The 20,432-nt window shown below is 44.8% G+C and overlaps 1 protein-coding gene across 1 annotated transcript in view; it reads right to left on the bottom strand.

The window, feature by feature from the left end:
- NKAIN2 (sodium/potassium transporting ATPase interacting 2) overlaps positions 1-20,432 on the bottom strand; it is a 793,322-nt gene that overhangs the window by 386,964 nt on the left and 385,926 nt on the right. The window contains exon 3 of the mRNA XM_066591198.1: positions 1,192-1,272. Coding sequence (XP_066447295.1) covers positions 1,192-1,272 — 81 coding nt within the window. The remainder of the gene's footprint in view (positions 1-1,191; positions 1,273-20,432) is intronic.

Here is a 20,432-nt window from a genome sequence, read left to right as displayed (position 1 = left end):
AGACCAGTTTGGGAATGCCACATAAGACCTGAAGTTTTGAAGATGTCCTGATCTAGTCATCTGACCATCTCAATTTGGCCCATGTCAAAGTCATTCAGATCCTTACACTTCCCCACTTTTCTTGCTTCCTACTTATCAATTTTAAGAACTGATGGGTCAGTTGCTGCATAACATATCCAACCCCTTCAACAATATAATCAATGTTATTCACTTAATCTGCAATTGGTTTTAATGCTATGGCTTAGCAATGTACTGTAATCTGCAATAGATTTACCACATATCAGAGTTGCTAGTAACAGAATATGTCAATGCATCACCCTTGTAACTTAAAGGCCTTGTCCGCTTACTGGACAACATGCCACCTTTAGTCCCCTCTTGCTAAAATAAGAAGAGGAGCAGTACTTACCTGTCCTTGCCACCATGATACAGCACTACAGCCCCACTACAGCATCATGTTCCCTAACTCCTGGTATCATGGTGCTCAGGGTGTGAGTGCTGATGCCAGGAGAACAAGTGTTGACACAGCGGCCTCTGATTGGCTGCAGCCGTCACCTGACTTTCAGTGACATCCCACATCACAGCAAATGCCCTGCCAATATTAAGCACTGTTTTTGGATCCACAAGTGAATAAGCATACGTACACCAGAGCAGCGATTTAGCTATTGTATGCATTTACTGGAATTACCTTTTACAATTCATTTTTAGGGAGTAATTCATTTATTTTATGAATCCATTTTGGAAAGAAAAAAAATAAGATGCCATAAAGAATGTAATAAAGATATCAATCAAAAAAGACGTATAACTTTGTAGCAGTCACCATATATATTTAGAATGTTTCGCAACAATAAGAATTATTGTTCACTAAAATGTCCCAAAGTTATATAGCATTCAGTAGAATAATTTCTCATATGTTATTCATTGTGAACTACAACAGTAACACTTGTATATAAAATAAGAGAGATGAAAAGTATCATGCATTTTTATAGATTATATAGCTTTGGACAATACGGTAAACTCAAAAGTAAATCAGATAGATAACAGAAAACATGCATCATTGTAACACATGACATCACATGCGCCTTAAAAGTATTAATAGCGATTAACACAAACAATAATGGATCTTATGGTTATTCCTATTGATTTTTCTAATCAATGATAATTATTCATAGGGTCTATGAAAAGATAACTTACCTTGGAAAGGTCTCCAGCTTCCAAATAGAAACAAATAATAAATACATTCCAAGATACCCACAGCATGAGCCAAGCAGCATACTGAAGAGACAAAAGACAAGACATTAGATACATTTTAATCAGAGAACAAGCAGCTTCTTACATACTGTAACCCTCAACACTAAAACCAACATGATATTCAAAACATGACTTGTTCTAAGGGTTGATTTCTAAATTAAAGGGGTTCTGACATGAATAATTTTTTTATGCTTTAGCAGCCATTGTTCCCTGGTCTGCCTAATGGACCCAGGGAACCCATGGTTTAATGGCTGCTAAAGCATAAAAAGATAACACTTACCTGTTCTTCTGTTGTTGTTGACATCGGGGGGTCAGCTCCCGGCAGGCAGTCTTCTTCCTCCAGCAGCCGCGCCGCTCCGGGATCGCGCGCATGCGCAGTGGAGAGGTGCCCTCTGACAGGAGTCAGGACGGGCTGCGTCTCCACTGCGCATGCGCAGCACTCCGGAGTTCAGCCGGACGGACGGGCCGCCCACAGCAAGCACTGCTTGTGACGTGCTTGCTGTGAGCGGTCCGTCCGTTGACCTCGGAAGTGCCTGACGGACGGACCAGAGCAGGAAGCGGTCTTTTTGACCGCTCCTGCTCTGCTTTAAAGGCACAGAAGAAGATGCCGGCTGGAGGGGACATGCCTGGCGATCGGGCCAGGCCAGGCAAGGTGAGTACAATTTTTTTTTTTTCATGTCAAAACCCCTTTAAGACAATTCAATGTATTAGAATAATGATTATGAGATTTGAATTCCCCTGACTGAGACATTTAAAAAAAGATCTTTCAACTACTGCATATGAAAATATAACCTTCCCAACCTGTCTACCATTGTGAAACCATGAGTGATGGAATCTACTATTATTAAAAAATGAACAAACTGTGAAATAGTGCCATTTCTAGAAATATATTCTTGCATAGACATGTTTTTGCAGCTTGTGTGAGAGAACCCAGAACACATAAAAACATAACTCAGGGTCAACTAAAGAAATTTCCTAGAATGAACATTTATGGTCTACTCTTTGTGTTTCCATAAATTACTGTTCGTGGAGGTCCAACCTGTGTGACCTACAGATGGATTAGGCTGCTTTACACGGAGCAAGAAATCATTCACATGAGTGAACAATGACAAAGTTTGCTCATGCAGCCAGTTTGAACATGAGATAAATCATCTAAATCTCGTTTGCTCAGTAGTTTAGTCATTCATATTTACTGTACCACTGAATGTGAATGATAATCGTTACGTATAAACTAACTCTTTAGCTTGACTCATTATGCAGCATGATATCATAATTCGCCCTGCTATAAAGGTGGTTTATTTACTCGTTGAATTACTTTACAATGGTTATTGTTGTGTTAAGATAAGAGAACATTAGTTTTTTAATGCGTTAAGATAACTTTTTGTGCCATGCTATCACAACCGAGGTGAAATTTGTCCCCTCTGTACCACCCATAAAACATAATAAGGAGCGATGATATCCACATGACTAAAGACCCATTTACACACAACAATTATCGCTCAAAGTTCATTCAAACAATGTTTTTTGAGTGATAATCGTTGCATGTAAATGCTCCCATTGTTAGCTTTTCGGCCGAACGATGATTTTTAGTTTAGCATAATAACTATTGTTTGGCCGACCAGCTGATAGCAGGGACCGCATGCTGTGATTCTCCACTGGAGCGCTGATAACATTGTTTTCAGCTGCAGTCCCTTGGGAGACCAATGGTGCTGTATGCAGATAACAGATTGCCCATTGTTATCTGCATACTGCAAAGGGAGCTTCATTTACGTGCAATGAAGCTAATAAACTACTAATGAGCATTAGTGCCCAATAGTAGTTTATGCAAAATGATTGCTCAAACTGACATTCAAGCTATCTTTTGAATTAATTTTGAGCGATCACCTTTGCATGTAAATGGGGCTTAACTGGAGTAACTGTTCATTATAAAATATAATCCAAACATTTGGAACTGCCAGTCTTCCAGACCGCTTATAGCTTTGAAAGGTCTCTAATTTAATTCTTGCAGATTTCTTATTCCACAGTAAATGTCTGAACTCTAAAAAAAATATTGGGATTGAATCGAAAATGGAGAGTTTTGAAGTACACTCTTTGTAAAAAAAAAAAATCAAGCAAAACTTTGCATACATTTACATGTCAGGCAGATATAGAAATGATTAGATTTGTGGTGCGATTAGAAGAACGGTCTTGTCCCCGGAGGCCCTAAAAGTGGTTCTACCCTTGGCCTAAGAAAAGGCTCTCAGAAGCCCCTTGTGTGCAGTGGACCTCTTTTCCTGCATATGTAGAGCTTGTTGACCACTAGACGTGCCTCTATGATGTAATGAAAGAGATTTCATAACCAAAATTAATTTATTCTTTAGCTTTGCCAAAATTTACACATCAGTGATCAATAAAGATATTGAACGACAAGAATCAGCACTCACACATTTTTCACATGTGCATAATTCATGGTCTAGAATAGATTATATATTTTGGTCACTTCATTTGTTGCCAAGACTAACTCGAATTTCTATAGGGGATTTGGTAATTTCACAGCATGCTCCAGTGATGTTGTCCCTGTGCGAGGAGATCCCGAGGGGCATGGATTATATATGGAGGTTCCCATCATATCTAACTGAAGATGAAATTTTCTGTGCACTATTAAAGAGAGGGTGGATAGAGTATTTGTCAGATAATGAAGTACATTCCAATAATTCCTCAGTTGCTCTGGGATGCGGCCAAAGCCATCATCCAAGGCAAGATAATGGCTTATGTACTATCTCTAAAAAGAAATATAAAGGGATAGGATAAATCAATTCAGGTTCGCAGGTCCCTCGTGCTCTCACCGGCGGTTCTGTCACACGGGCTGCTGCTGTGTGGCACAGGGAAGACCCGGTCCTCGTCACCTCCCCTGGCCGCCAGCCTCCTCCTCACCACCGGGTTGCTAGGGACGTGGTGGGTGTTGCCCCGCTCCCCGTCTTCGGTATCATGGCAACCAGGCATGTGTCTCCCTCCCTGCCACCTGCAAGGCTGGGGGCGGGTTCTCCAGTGCTGCTGGGGCGGGAGCATTTTAACCTGCTTGTGTCTGCATTCCAGTGCCAGTGTTAGTTTGGTCTTCCTGCTACACCAGCGTACTTCTTGTTGTGACTCCTGACTTTTGACTACCTGTTTTTGAACCTGACGTTGCCTTTGCCTGACCCTCTTGTACTGCGTACCCTCTCATTGCCGACCCAGATAGTCTGACTCCTTGCTGTTGTTTGTTCCAGTGTCTGTCTGCTTGTTAGTCCCGGTGTTCCCCTTCCCTAGTGAGTGTAGGGACCATCGCCCAGTTGTCGCCCTGGGGCTTAGCCAAGGGGGGCAAGTAGGTAGGGACAGGGGCTGCAGGTATTCTCAGGGACTTTCAGTTTCCCGGCCCCTGAGTCCTGACAATGCATACACCCAGTTTCAGGATAAGCCAAATGATCAAAACAAGCAGAAATGGACAACAGCAAAAGAGTCCTACGAAATCTGGTTAAATAAAAGGAAGCAAGATTGTTTAAATATGGAAACAAGGCAGGCAAAATTATGACAAATTTGGCAAGAGGACCCTTTTATAGGTCTAATATTGCGAACTTAAATGACGCTTCAGGAAAATTGCGATTTCATCCCCCCAAAATAAGCAATTAATTCTTTGAGTTTTACTCAAAATTAGAGTTGAGCAAACATACTCTGCCGAGCTTGATGCTCGTTTGAGTATTAGCATACTCGATGGTGCTCGTTACTCGAACGAGCATCAAGCCGTGTTCGACCCTGCCCCAGTTTTTGGCTCCTCCTCGCTGTGATGTGCCTGTTTGGCCCCTCCACACTGCGACGGAGCGCGCGGCATTGGCAAATTTTTGTCTGGGAGGAGAGAGAGAGAGAAACGAACTTAGGGAAAAAGAAAGCTCGGTACTCGGCGTCCCACATACAAAAATGCTTGAGTCTCCCATTGTAGTCAATGGGGTTCATTACTCGAGTAGAGCTCTCGAATTTAGCGAAAAGCTCAAATCGAATAACGCGGACTCGAGCATTTGGGTGCTCGGTCATCTCTACTCAAAATCCTACAAGCAAACGCAATCGACTACAGACATAAAGGAAGACATATTGTCAGGCATATCCTGGCCCTCGCTGACCAAAGAACAATGCACAGTATTGAACTCTCCCAAATCTCAATTAGAAATTAAAGCAAAAGTTTAGGAAATAATAGGGCCCTGGGACCAGATGGTTATACGGCAGAATTTTTCAAAATTTTAAAAGACCAGACTGCCCCATTACTTGAAACTCTGTTTGACAGTTATACGCGGGAAAGTCCAATTCCTTCTGACACGAATATAGCCCATATCAAGCTGCTACTCAAACCTGGAAAAGACCCTATCAACGCTAAATCGTATAGACCAATTTTCGTAATTAACATTTACACTTAAAGTTGATGGCAAAAATTATGGCAGACCGCCTAGCCATCATCATGCTCCAAATAATTTCCCCATTGCAAACAGGTTTTACAAAAGGGCGTTTGGCTATTATAAACATATGGAAAATCTTGACAGTCCTTGATGACATTAAGTTACACCCAACACATCATCCCTCCCTGGCTCTTCTCATGATAGATGTGGAAAAGGCATTCATTAATGTCTCATTGCCATGGTTGAAGGAAGCAACTGACAGAATTTGCTTCAATGGCTCCTTCCGTTCCTATATATTGAATCTATATTCCTCTCCTCAAGTGCAAATCTACACACCGGGTTCCCTTTCCCTAAGATTTCCTCTACAGAAAGGTACCAGGCAAGGGTGCCTCCTATCTCCCCTATTATTCAACTTAGCAATCGAACCACTGGCACAACTGTGAGAAGGGAACAGAGATCAAAGTCATCAAGGTCTGTGGTTGGACAGTTAGGGCTCTTTTCCACTGGCGAGGTAATCGCACATTTTCAGTGCGATGCGAGAGTGCGAGCTCTCGCAGGAAAGTCACACACACGTTGTTCTATGACAACCTTTCCACTAGTGATGTTTAAGGGCAAGCTGCAATGCGAGGATGAAAAATCGCAGCAGGAAGATTGTTTCAGCGTTTTGCATTTTTCTGTGGCCCATACATTGCAATGGCAAAACAGATTCTCGCATCGCAACGCAAAAGCTTGCGATTTTGCAGCGTTGCGATGCAATTTTAACATTGCGATTTTCTCGCATAGATATCGCCATCGCTAGTGGAAAGGAGCCATTAAGAGTATGTTATTTGCAGATGATATCTTGTTAGCACTTGCGCAACCGCAATATGATTTACATGGGTCTTTGCTTTATTAGACGCTTTTGGGATAAAGTCAGGATACAAGGCAAACACCACAAAATGTGTAGTGCTGGACATTTCTCCCTGGGGTAAACCAGCTGATATAGATCTTAAAGGATGCCCTGTCAGTAAAGCAAAAAAATTCTATCAAGTACTTGGGAATAAATATAGGCAAGAGTCCAGAAACCCTATACGCACTTAACTATCCCCCAATATTACTAAAAATAACAAAGGAATTGGATAGATAGAGCAACCTTTCCTTCTTGGGCAGATGTCATTTAATCAAAATGATTAGCTTCCCAAGGCTCCTCTACCCATTACAGACAACACCACTCTAAGGGTGGCTTCGTACGAGCGTGTTTTTGTGCGTACATAGGTGCATACATGTAGCTGTGTATGTAGCTCCGTGCATTGTTTTCTGCCGGCACCCCTGAATTGTTTTTCATGGAAGGGCTTTATATATAAGCCCTTCCATGAGAAAACCAAGAATTTTAGTGTAAAAATAAATAAATAAATAAATAAAAAAATTACCTGTCCACCACTACCACGTCCCCCGTGGGGATGAAGAACACATCTGCCACATGCGGCAGATGTTTCCTTCATCCCCGTTAGTAAAAAGAATTCCCTGCTGCTGAACCTGCCACATCTGTGACAGATGCAGCAAAGGAATTCTTCAATTGCCTACCGCAGCTGTCACACATGACAGTTGCGGTAGAGGATCCTGCTGTTGGCATCCTGTCATTGGATTTACAAGAGGGCTTTAAATATAAGCACTTCCCTGAAAAACCAGTAAAAGTAGTGTAAAAAAAAATAAAAAATAGATACTCACCTTCCTTCAGCTGCGGGGGCTAAGCCACGTCTTATCTGCGCTGTCCCAGGCTCTGTAGTGCTGTTCATTGAGCAGGCCGGGATTTAAAATCCCCACCTGCTGAAAAAGCTGATTGTGATTGGCTGAGGTTCTCAGCCAATCACAGGCAGCTCTCGCCGAATGACAGGTAAGTGTCCCACGGTGGACATGGCAGCCGTTGACAGGTAAGTTTTTTTAGTTATTTATTTTTTACATAAAAATTCTTGTTTTTCAGGGAAGGGCTTTTATGTAAAGCCCTTCCATAAAAAACAATTCAGGGGTGCCAGCAGACCATTATGGTGCACGCATGTCCTATCTTTGCAGGCACTAGCTTGCAAAGAGCGGACATGTGCACACACCATAGTGAATGCATTGGGGCTAATAGATGCGTGTTTTCGTGTGTGTGTGTGTATGCTATTGATATCCTAGTGATAAACACTCAATCTCAATCTTGTATTCTAGCTTGAGAGAAGGGTGGATAGCAGAGGACAGCTCTATTCTATTCCAAAAATGGGCGCGAGATCTCCAAGACTCAGAATTGCCCCAGGGAATAATTAAAGGTTGGACATCTCTGAGAAAAGCTGTATCAAATGAACGATGGCGAGAAACATACTTTAAGATTCTGACAAGCCTCAGTATCCCAACGGTCCAATGAGGTTACATGCGTGTCCTAGATGCTCCCTATCAAAATGCGACTTCCTACATGGCATCTGGCACTGTCCTAAGATTAAAAAGTACTGGGTTGAGACTCAAAAGCTGGTGCGAGACATTGGGGGTCAGCTCTTACAGCTAACACAGCAGACATTCATATTACACTCTCTACTGCATCAGAATAGAAAGGCCAATATGACTCATATTATTCTCTTGATCAGTAAGAGTTGCTTGTTGAGCTACTGGCTGCTAGCCAAACCCCTGGAGATAAAGGATACTATACAGCAACTCAAATATCTCCTGAAAATGTAGAGATAGAGCGGCGTGTTGAATCCCAAGCCCCCAAATTTTTCTAAAAAATGGAGATTTTATAAATAAATTCCTTAGCCCCAACAAAATCACTGAGTGTATAAACCAGTTCAACAATACAATGTGGTACTATTGTCAAGAAGACATCAACCGGCTGGGTATTTTAAAGATAGCATAAGGGCGCCCACCCACTGGCGTTTTTTTTCACTGCGAAATTCGCAGGTTTTTTTTTTCTGCAGGGGGTCTATGGGACTTGTAATGTAAAAATCGCGATCGCGCAAAATCGCGATTTACCGCGATATCGCGATTTTGCGCGATCGCGATTTTAGCTTTGCATGTCCCATAGCCCAAAGACCCCTGCAGAAAAAAAAAACGCTGCGAATTTCGGCACCCTATAACAGTATAGAAAGGAAATGATCGCTAGAGAGGTACATTGTGGGTTAGTTAATAGTTATGAGTTTATTATTGTTTTCTATGTAGATGATATTAAGATTTATGGAAGTTTAGGGGAGGAGGGAATAGATAATGAAAAATGTAAGAATGAGCTATGCACATCTCTGTACACAGAGAATGCAAAGATGTAAACATTATGACAATAACCAAATATAGCAATGGAAAAATCAAGTCATATTTATTGTAAAAGAAATGTATGATATGTGATCGAAACTTTATATCATCATTAGAGATGAGCGAACGTACTCGTCCGAGCTTGATGCTCGGGCGAATATTAGCGTGTTCGGGATGCTCGTTACTCTTAACGAGTACCACGCGATGTTCGGGTTACTTTCAGTTTCCTGTCTGAGACGTTAGCGCGCTTTTCTGGCCAATTGAAAGACAGGGAAGGCATTACAACTTCCCCCTGTGATGTTCCAGCCCTATACCACCCCCCTGCTGTGAGTGGCTGGGGAGATCAGATGTCACCCGAGTATAAAAGTCGGCCCCTCCCGCGGCTCGCCTCAGATGCCTTGTGAGATAGCTGAGGGACAGTGCTGCTGGTGCCGGAGCTGCTGTAGGGAGAGCGTTAGGAGTTAGTGTAGGCTTCAAGAACCCCAACGGTCCTTCTTAGGGCCACATCTAACAGTGTGCAGTACTGTGGAGGCTGCCTTTTGCAGTGGTGCACATTTTTTTTTTTTTGTATATCGGCCGTGCAGAGCATTGCGCCCTGCAGTAATTATACAGGGACAGAAGTGGTGGTTAGGCAGGGAGAGTGTTAGGAGTGAGTGTAGGCTTCAAGAACCCCAACGGTCCTTCTTAGGGCCACATTTAATCGTGTGCAGTACTGTGCAGGCTGCTGTTAGCAGTGTTGCATATTTTTTTTTTTTCAAAATCGTCTGTGCAGAGCATTGCGCCCTGCAGTAATACTACAGGGACAGAATTATGTAGGCAGGGCCAGAAGACATATATTATTGATTGAATATAGTCAGTGGGCCTTTTCTTTAAAAAAAAAGGGAAACATTCTATTTGGCCTGCCTCTGACAGTCCTCAGCGTTCTGGGTACGTGTGTGGTGGGTGGAGAACGTAAACAAAAATCATACGCAGCCAGCTAAGTTTAACAGCAGGCTTGCGCCAATTTATTTCCTGCCTGGGAAATCAAATCACTGGTAATACACAATGCTGAGGGGTAGGGGTAGGCCTATAGGACGTGGACGCGGGCGAGGACGCGGAGGCCCAAGTCAGGGTGTGGGCACAGGCCGAGCCAGTGCGGTGGCCAGGGGTAGAGGCAGGGCCAGACCGAATAATCCACCAACTGGTTCCCAAAGCGCCCCCTCGCGCCATGCCACCCTGCAGAGGTCAAGGTGCTCTACAGTGTGGCAGTTTTTCACAGAGACGCCTGACGACCGACGAACAGTGGTGTGCAACCTTTGTCGCGCCAAGATCAGCTGGGGAGGCACCACCAACAGCATGCGCAGGCATATGATGGCCAAGCAACCCACAAGGTGGGACGATGCCCGTTCACCGCCTCCGGTTTGCACCACTGCCTCTCCCCCTGTGCCCCAACCTGCCACTGAGATCCAACCCCCCTCTGAGGACACAGGCACTACCGTCTCCTGGCCTGCACCCACACCCTCACCTCCGCTGTCCTCGGCCCCATCCAGCAATGTCTCTCAGCGTAGCGTCCAGACGTCGCTAGCGCCACAGTTTGAGCGCAAGCGCAAGTACGACGCCACGCACCCGCACGCTCAAGCGTTAAACGTGCACATTGCAAAATTGATCAGCCTAGAGATGCTGCCGTATAGGCTTGTGGAAACGGAGGCTTTCAAAAGCATGATGGCGGCGGCGGCCCCGCGCTACTCGGTTCCCAGTCGCCACTACTTTTCCCGATGTGCCGTCCCAGGCCTGCACGACCACGTCTCCCGCAACATTGTACGCGCCCTCACCAACGCGGTTACTGCCAAGGTCCACTTAACAACAGACACGTGGACAAGCACAGGCGGGCAGGGCCACTATATCTCCCTGACGGCACATTGGGTGAATTTAGTGGAGGCTGGGACAGAGTCAGAGCCTGGGACCGCTCACGTCCTACCCACCCCTCGAATTGCGTGCCCCAGCTCGGTGGTGGTATCTGCGGAGGTGTATGCTTCCTCCACTAAACCACCCTCCTCCTCCTCCTCCTCCTCCAACGTAACCTCTGTCTCGCAATCAAGATGTGTCAGCAGCACGTCGCCAGCAGTCGGTGTCACGCGGCGTGGCAGCACAGCGGTGGGCAAGCGTCAGCAGGCCGTGCTGAAACTACTCAGCTTAGGAGATAAGAGGCACACGGCCCACGAACTGCTGCAGGGTCTGACAGAGCAGACCGACTGCTGGCTTGCGCCGCTGAGCCATGGTCATGTGTGACAACGGCCGTAACCTGGTGGCGGCTCTGCAGCTCGGCAGCCTCACGCACGTGCCATGCCTGGCCCATGTCTTTAATTTGGTGGTTCAGCGCTTTCTGAAAAGCTACCCCCACTTGTCATACCTGCTCGGAAAGGTGCGCCAGCTCTGCGCACATTTCCGCAAATCCCACACGCACGCTGCCACCCTGCGGACCCTGCAACATCGGTTTAATCTGCCAGTGCACCGACTGCTGTGCGACGTGCCCACACAGTGGAACTCTACGCTCCACATGTTGGCCAGACTCTATGAGCAGCGTAGAGCTATAGTGGAATACCAACTCCAACTTGCGCGGCGCAGTGGGAGTCTGCCTCCTCAATTATTTACAGAAGAGTGGGCCTGGTTGGCAGCCATCTGCCAGGTCCTTGGAAAATTTGAGGAGTCTACCCAGATAGTGAGCGGGGATGCTGCAATCATTAGCGTCACCATTCCTCTGCTATGCCTCTTGAGAAGTTCCCTGCAAAGCATAAAGGCAGACGCTTTGGAATCAGAAACGGAGGCGGGGGAAGACAGTATGTCGCTGGATAGTCAGAGCAACCTCATGTCTATATCTCAGCGCGTTGAGGAGGAGGGGGAGGAGCATGAGGAGGAGGGGGAAGAGACAGCTTGGCCCACTGCTGAGGGGACAGATGCTGCTTGCCTGTCATCCTTTCAGCGTGTATGGCCAGAGGAGGAGGAGGAGGAGGAGGATCCTGAAAGTGATCTTCCGAGTGAGGACAGCCATGTGTTGCGTACAGGTACCCTGGCACACATGGCTGACTTCATGTTAGGATGCCTTTCTCGTGACCCTCGCGTTACACGCATTCTGGCCACTACGGATTACTGGGTGTACACACTGCTCGATCCACGGTATAAGGAGAGCCTTTGCACTCTCATTCCCGAAGAGGAAAGGGGTTCGAGAATGATGCTATACCACAGGGCGCTGGTGGACAAACTGATTGTAAACTTCCCATCCGACAGCGCTAGTGGCAGAAGGCGCAGTTTCGAGGGCCAGGTAGCAGGGGAGGCGCAGAGATCAGGCAGCATGTACAGCGCAGGCAGGGGAACATTCTCCAAGGCCTTTGCCAGCTTTATGGCTCCCCAGCAAGACTGTGTCACCAGTCCCCAGTCAAGGCTGAGTTGGCGGGAGCACTGTAAAAGGATGGTGAGGGAGTATGTAGCCGACTGCAGCACCGTCCTCGGTGACGCCTCTGCCCCCTACAACTACTGGGTGTTGAAGCTGGACACGTGGCCTGAACTCGCGCTGTATGCCCTGGAGGTGCTTGCTTGTCCTGCGGCTAGCGTCTTGTCAGAGAGGGTGTTTAGTGCGGCTGGGGGAATCATCACAGATAAGCGTACCCGCCTGTCAACCGACAGTGCCGACAGGCTTACACTCATCAAGATGAACAAAGCCTGGATTTCCCCAGACTTCTCTTCTCCACCAGCGGACAGCAGCGATACCTAAGCAATACGTAGGCTGCACCCGCGGATGGAAGCTACGTTCTCTCTCACCATCCAAAACGGGGACATTTCTGCTTCATCAATCTGTGTATAATATTCCTCCTCCTCCTCCTGCTCCTCCTCCTGAAACCTCACGTAATCACGCCGAACGGGCAATTTTTCTTAGGGCCACAAGGCTCACTCATATAATTTTTCTAAACAATTTTTATACGTTTCAATGCTCTTAAAAGCGTTGAAACTTTAACTTGAACCAATTTTTCGTTCAACTGGGCTGCCTCCAGGCCTAGTTACCACTTAAGCCACATTAACCAAAGCGATTAATGGGTTTCACCTGCCATCTTGGTTTGGCATGGCCAATTTTTTCTGAGGTACATTAGTACTGTTGGTACACCAATTTTTTTTGGGCCCTCACCTACAGTGTAATCATAGTAATTTCTATGTTCTTCGCCTGCACTCATGGTACAGAAAGGTGTGTGGGGTTGGCCTACACTTTAGCTACATAAATGTAACTGGGGCCTTGTCTATACTGCAGCTACTGAAATGTGAAAGTGACTGTTATCTCCCTAAACTGCTGCAATGGGAATGTTACTGGGGCCTGTCTTGAGTGCTACTATTACTGAAATGGAACTAAGACTGCGCTCCCCCTATACTGCTGCTAGTGATATGTTAGTGGGGCCTGTCCCTAATGCTACCGCTGAAATGTAATAATTCTGGGCTCTGCCTATACCGCTGCTAATGGTATGTCACTGGGGTGTGGAAACAGAGGCTTCACAAAGACATGATGGCGGCGAGGCCATTTCCCACCAACGCTGTTACTGTTAAGGTGCATATAACCACGGACACGTGTAGAGGACACATAGTGCCTCCAAAACATCCCCCTCCTCCTCCAACAATGAAAACATTCTTGGCAAATACCTTTGCATTGGTCCGTCTGGTGGCAGTCCAATAATTTCACCTTTAACGACACAAGAGAGCACCACCACCATCCCCCCGCCACGGCCCACTTAATCCTGGCCACATTCCGAAAACCAACTACATAAAACCGCGCTACCAGGTCCGCAGTCACCACCACATTACCACCAACGAGGTTACTGTTAAGGTACATATTACCAGTCAGACTGGGGCATGCAGTGTGGGCCGAAGCCCACCTGTATTAAGCACGACATTACTACCTCAGCTGTGTTGGGCAATGCAATGGGATATTTTTATGTACCGCCGGTGGGTTCCAGGGAGCCACCCATGCTGTGGGTCCACAGGGAATTATAAATGCATCTGTTTCCACTTCTAAAGAACCCCAGTCTGACTGGGGCATGCAGTGTGGGCCGAAGCCCACCTGCATTAAGCACGACATTACTACCTCAGCTGTGTTGGGCAATGCAATGGGATATTTTTATGTACCGCCGGTGGGTTCCAGGGAGCCACCCATGCTGTGGGTCCACAGGGAATTATAAATGCATCTGTTTCCACTTCTAAAGAACCCCAGTCAGACTGGGGCATGCAGTGTGGGCCGAAGCCCACCTGCATTAAGCACGACATTACTACCTCAGCTGTGTTGGGCAATGCAATGGGATATTTTTATGTACCGCCGGTGGGTTCCAGGGAGCCACCCATGCTGTCGGTCGACAGGGACTTCACAATAGGGAGTTGTACCTGCCTGTGTCTATGAATTAAAAACCGCGGTCTGACTGGGGCATGCAGACACCTTGACAGAATGAATAGTGTGTGGCACATAGGTTCCCCATTGCTATGCCCACGTGTGCAGCTCCTGATGGCGGTGGCACAGGATTATATTTCTCATTGCTTCTGTACAGCATTGTGGGCTATCGCCCCGCCCCTTTTAAAGAGGGTCGCTGCCTAGCCGTGCCAACCCTCTGCAGTGTGTGCCTGCGGTTCCTCATCATGGCAGACGCACTTATAAATAGACATGAGGGTGGTGTGGCATGAGGGCAGCTGAAGGCTGCGCAGGGACACTTTTGTGTGCGCTGTGGACACTGGGTCGTGCGGGGGGGTTGGGCAGCATGTAACCCAGGAGAAGTGGCAGCGGAGTGTCATGCAGGCAGTGATTGTGCTTTGTTGGAGGTAGTGTGGTGCTTAGCTAAGATATGCATTGCTAATGAGGGCTTTTCAGAAGTAAAAGTTGTTGGGAGGGGGGCGGGCCCACTCTTGCCGGTATTGTGGCTTAATAGTGGGACCTGTGAACTTGAGATGCAGCCCAACATGTAGCCCCTCGCCTGCCCTATCCGTTGCTGTGTCGTTCCCATCACTTTCTTGAATTGCCCAGATTTTCACACATGAAAACCTTAGTGAGCATCGGCGAAATACAAAAATGCTCGGGTCGCCCATTGACTTCAATGGGGTTCGTTATTCGAAACGAACCCTCGAGCATCGCGATAATTTCGTCCCGAGTAACGAGCACCCGAACATTTTGGTGCTCGCTCATCTCTAATCATCATTACTGTCCCCTCATGTATGTTTTCCATGAAAATGTCAATAAAAAAAGAGTTGAAAAAAAAAAGAATCAGGACGAGACAAATCCTTTCCTGGTTTAGGAATTAAGACAATCGTAGTATAGTCATTGATGATGGAAGTATACCTTCATTCACTGATTGATTAAATGTAAATGGGGTAAAAGCATATTTTCATAGCATTTTAAAAATTTGTTTGGAAGGTCCTCAAAGCTGGTTGTTCTTTCATTAGGGAGCATTGCTATGGCATCCTTTAATTTATTCAATGTCAAAAAAGAATCTAACATTACTCTTTGATCACCAGAAAAAATTGGTAGTTGCACTCAAACTAAATATTCATACAGATCTTCATGATTCATATTTAACTTAGAAGCATACTGGTTTTTAAAATAGAAGAGAAATCTCTCCAAAATTGCATCCTCCTTTATAATCAGAGAAGTATCAGGCAACATAAAATGAAGATTCCTGTACCCTAATTACAAAGGTCAAAAAGCAACCCCCTGCTTCCCCCTCCTCAAAAGTCTTCCACATTATTAAATGACGTATACTTTTAGCAATACCTCTCACATGTTCTGCGAGGCACGACTATGCCTCTTTCCAATTATGTTCCATCTGATTAATAGGATAATGTCTATACACTCGCTCTGCTTCTAATGATCGTCACTGAAGGGCCATAAGGGCTATTTCACATGTGGGCGCAATGATTAAGGAGCGCATAGAAAGCACTTATATAGGAAACAATTGTTTCCTATAGAAGTGTTTAGATGCAGGAATTGTAGCTGCACAAAAACCACTCGCATGTCTCAAAGACGCCTAACTCCATGGTGCACGCAAAGATAGGAGCTGTCTAGAGATGAGCGAGTATACTCACTAAGGCACATTACTCGAGCGAGTAGTGCCCTAGCCGAGTATCTCCCCGCTCGCTCGTCTCTAAAGATTCGGGGGCCGGTGGGAGGCGGGGAGCAGCGGGGGAGCGCGGGGAGGAACGGAGGGGAGATCTCTCTCTCCCTCTTTCCCCCCGCAATTCCCCTGTCACCCGCGCCGGCCCCGAATCTTTAGAGACGAACGGAGAGATACTCGGCTAAGGCACTACTCGCTCGAGTAATGTGCCTTAGCGAGTATGCTCGCTCATCTCTAGAGCTGTCCTATCTTTATTGTGTGCTTTCCATAGGCTCCAATGGGAGCTGGAAAGCACGCAGCTCACACCTCGGATTGTGTAAACAGGCTACTTCAAGCAGCTTTAAATAACCTGTTCACACGATCTTTACAGCTGTATACAATTGTTGCTCACAGCTAAACAGCGCAGGGACAGCACTCGTCAATGAAGTGAAGAATGATCAAACACAGTTCATGGCAGATATTCCACTCTACAAGCATGAGAAAAGCACAGATGGAGTACCTATTGGAAGAGTTATTCTAGAGAGGGCATTATGCGAACTAGAATAGCAAGAGTATTGTCTGAGTTCTGGGTTTCCCAACCCCAACAGATCACATAAACCTAGTTCCATCAATAAGGGTGGCTTCACACGAGTGTGTATTTTGTGCATGCTTACACACGCACAAAAACACGCATCTATTAGCCTCAATGCATTCCCTATGGTGTGTGCACATGTCCATGCTTTACAGGCGTGTGCCTGCAAAGATAGGACATGCGTGCACCATAGTGAATGTATGCATTGTTTTCAATGCTCTGCCAGCACCCCTTCATTATTTTTCAGGGAAGGTCTTTACATATAAGGCCTTCCCTGAAAAACAAAGGCCTTCCCTGAAAATGAATGAAAGACTGGTCTGCAGATACTCATATGTAGTTTATTGCTTTGTAGTTGTTTTTTTAATGCAGGAAGGGAAACAAGTGGTACTTTTTAAATGGCACTATACAGTATGTCTGATATGTTTGTTTGGGCACTACAATATAGTTTTATGAGAACTATTTGACATGGAATCTGACATGCCTTGGTATGCAATCAAAGGCCTACAGTCACAGTACAGTGGCATGCATTTTTTAGGTGCTCTGTTACCAAGTGATAGAAAGCAAAGCTTTAATTCAGCTCTGTGCATTAGGCCTTATTTTGTTCCCAGTCGAGGTAGATGAACTGATCTTATTAATCTTATTTGTCAAGAATCGTTATTTTCCCCTTAGATCTGTTCTTATATCTCCATTAATAACTGTAGAGATAATGCCATCCTTAGAGGTTCTTTTGCAAATTTTGCTGCTTCGCACAAAAATTGCATTGAACCGTGGCAAAAGTGCAATTAGTTTTATTCTTTGTAGTGAAAATTAGGCAATGAAAGCTACTGCCAGTAGGAAATACCTATTTTATATAGTGTGTGATTACTTTTATAAGGTTAAAGTAAGTGTGTTATTATTTTTAATTTACAACTCAGGTTAAAAATAATGATCTTTATTCAAAGATCAGAAAATCAATGGATGAACGTGTTCTAGCATACACTTTTTTCAATGATTAAACATTAACACCTTACTCTACCTAAAACATGAAAGCCTAGGCTGAACTTCAGTAGTTTCAATGTGAACAGGTACCCTTTTCCACAACTTTTTTAAAAATTCTATTCAAAGGTGTTCAGGAAAATTAGATCTACAAGGCTGTTTGAGCAAAGTTAACCCTTTAATGATCAAAGCTTGGATAGAACTAGTTTAAAAGGAAAACATAATTAGAAGATAACATATTTACATCTAGTGTATTTATTAATCATATAAAAGTTTTTTTACAGTGCTTTTAATTATTTTTTATTATCCATAAAAATCACGAAATATTGCAGTTTTCCTACTGGCCACTAGAGCAGACACCATAAGCTGATATTTCCTGTACTCTAACACTTCCTGGAGGCGGTAACAAACTATTACCAGTAGCATAGTTACAGAAGTCAGAGTCATTGCAGGCCCTGTTTGCCACACTAAGGCCGAAGTCACGCAAGCGAATTTCTAGCGCATGCATAGGTGCGATAAAAAAATTGCATTTATTAGAACCAATGCTTTCCAATGAAAGCGGTCACATGTCTGATTTTTACGAGCGTGAAAAGAATCGCACCTGTAAAAAATGGGACAGCGTTTATTGCATGTGTTTAAAAACGCATGACCGAAGGATAAAAATGTGAAACCCCTGCATGCTGTCACATCCATGGGTTTCACCTTGTTGTCAATGAGGCTGATGGGACATAGGGAGTAGATTGCGCTTCCGTGCCACAGCTGTGACAGCTGTGGCAGAGGAGCACAATGCTATCCCATTGCTTTCAATTGGGCCAGCGCTGCTGCCCCATTGAAATCAATGGGATGTAGGCAACCCCTGCAGCGATGATTTTTGAGGGGAGCTTGAAATATAAGCCCTACCCCAAAAACACCCCTAGCTGTAGAAAAGAAAAAAGAAAAAATTAACTCCCCTAGAAGTGCTGTCCAGCTCTTTCTCGGTCTCCAGCAGTATTCTTCTGTATTCTGGTGGGCGGGGATTGAAAGTCATGCCTTTGATTGGCTGAGTGCTGTGACCAATGAGAGGCTGTGCTCAGCCATTCATTGAACGACAGTTGAGCACTGCCTCTGATTGGTCACCACGCTCTGCCAATCAGAGGCAGCGCTTTCTGGAGGCTAGGATTTTTCAATCACTGGCCACCAGAATACAGAGAAGACTGCCAGGGATAGGGAGAAGAGTCAGACAGTGCTTTTAGGTGAATTAACTTATTTTTTTTTACAGCTAGGGATGATTTTGGGGGTAAGGCTTATATTTGCAGCTCTCCCCCCCAAAAAAAATTATTGCTGCAAGGGTTGCCTTCATCCCATTGCTTTCAATGGGGCGGCAGCAGCACCGGCCCCATGGCAAACAATGGGATAAAATCACGCTCCTATATTTTCAATAGGAATGGTGCTGCTGCCGCGTCCCCATTGGCAACAAGGTGAAACCCCTTTTTTGCTTCGACCACACGATTTTTAACACATACTATGTACAATTTTTTTATCGCACATATGCATGCGTTAAATAATCGCTCGACTGACTGAGCCCTGAAAGAGTTTTCTGAGATTTAAAAAAAAACAAAACGCAGGTAAATGTGTAAAATAAATAAAATTGTCAGGCTCACCTTAGTGACCTCCTTGTTCAGCACAACCCCCCTATTAATCATTGGCCTGATCCCAGAAGTGACTGCAGCTGCCACCGACTATTCTTCACTCCCATTCAACAATCACTGCCCTCAGTGGTCACATGCTGTTTCATGCACAAATGCCTGCTATCTAGCACTATATGTTCACTGTAAGGTGGTATATTGTTCTTTGTATACTGATGTTATTCAGTATCAATTTGGTAATATAATTCAGTTCCAATCTGGTCATAATAGTAGTGGTATGTAGTGGCATTATTAGGATCTAATATAGTGGTAATATTGGCCTTGGTATACTGGGTTTTGTTCTGTAACAGAGGCCATATTTGTTACTTCTACAGTGGTGTGATTTAATTAATCTATGGTTGTAGAAACAGCTACATAGAAAAATAAATAAATAAATAAATTATATATATCTATATATATATATATATACTGTAGCTACCTTGTCTATAGGATATACACATATAGCCGCTGGGGACCATTGATCAAAGGAATGTGATGGTGGCACTATGCCACTCACTAGGGAATTTCTAGTGGCTATGCCAGTCACTAGAAATTCTCTAGTGACTGACAAAGTACCAACTAGCTGGCGCAAAACAAATGTGGTTCAAAAAGGGTTCTAGGTCTTCCTCAGGTGATTATAGACCAACTATCTTAAAATGTATCCTGGATATACTAAGGACATAAATTGTCTAACCAACCAAGAGGTGAGTAGGAGCTTGGACAGAGGGGTGGCTATTGATATAGTGTTTATGGACTTTGTAAAGCTGTTTGACATGGTCTTTCATCAATGTAATGGGTAGCATAAAGTCTATTGGTTCTGAAAGTATAATTTGTAATTGATTTTAAAACTGTCTTAATGACATTTTCTAAAGAGTTGAGGTCTATGATTCATTCTAGGGATGTACAGATCTACAGTTATAAATGGTGTATCCCAAGTTTCAGTGCTGTATTATTATTTAAAGGGTATTCCGGATGTGAAGCTAATTTGCAAAAAATCCATATATGAAAGGTGTTTGTGCCATATTTATGCATAGCTGGTTATGGGTATAAATCAAACAGCCATTACCTTCTTATCCTTTCCTCCATTTCTGATGTTTACCCGTATCACTAGTTGCCAAAATCCCTGCCGATATGCAGCTTGAAAGAACATTTTGTACAATTCCCCATTCTATACTTCCTATCTGTGTGCGTCCCTGATAAGCACTGCCCTTTT

This window comes from Eleutherodactylus coqui, chromosome 1, assembly GCF_035609145.1.
Source record: "Eleutherodactylus coqui strain aEleCoq1 chromosome 1, aEleCoq1.hap1, whole genome shotgun sequence".
Classification (NCBI taxonomy): Eukaryota; Metazoa; Chordata; class Amphibia; order Anura; family Eleutherodactylidae; genus Eleutherodactylus; species Eleutherodactylus coqui.
The sequence above is the reverse complement of the archived record's forward strand: the minus strand, read 5'-3'. Positions and strand labels throughout refer to the sequence as shown.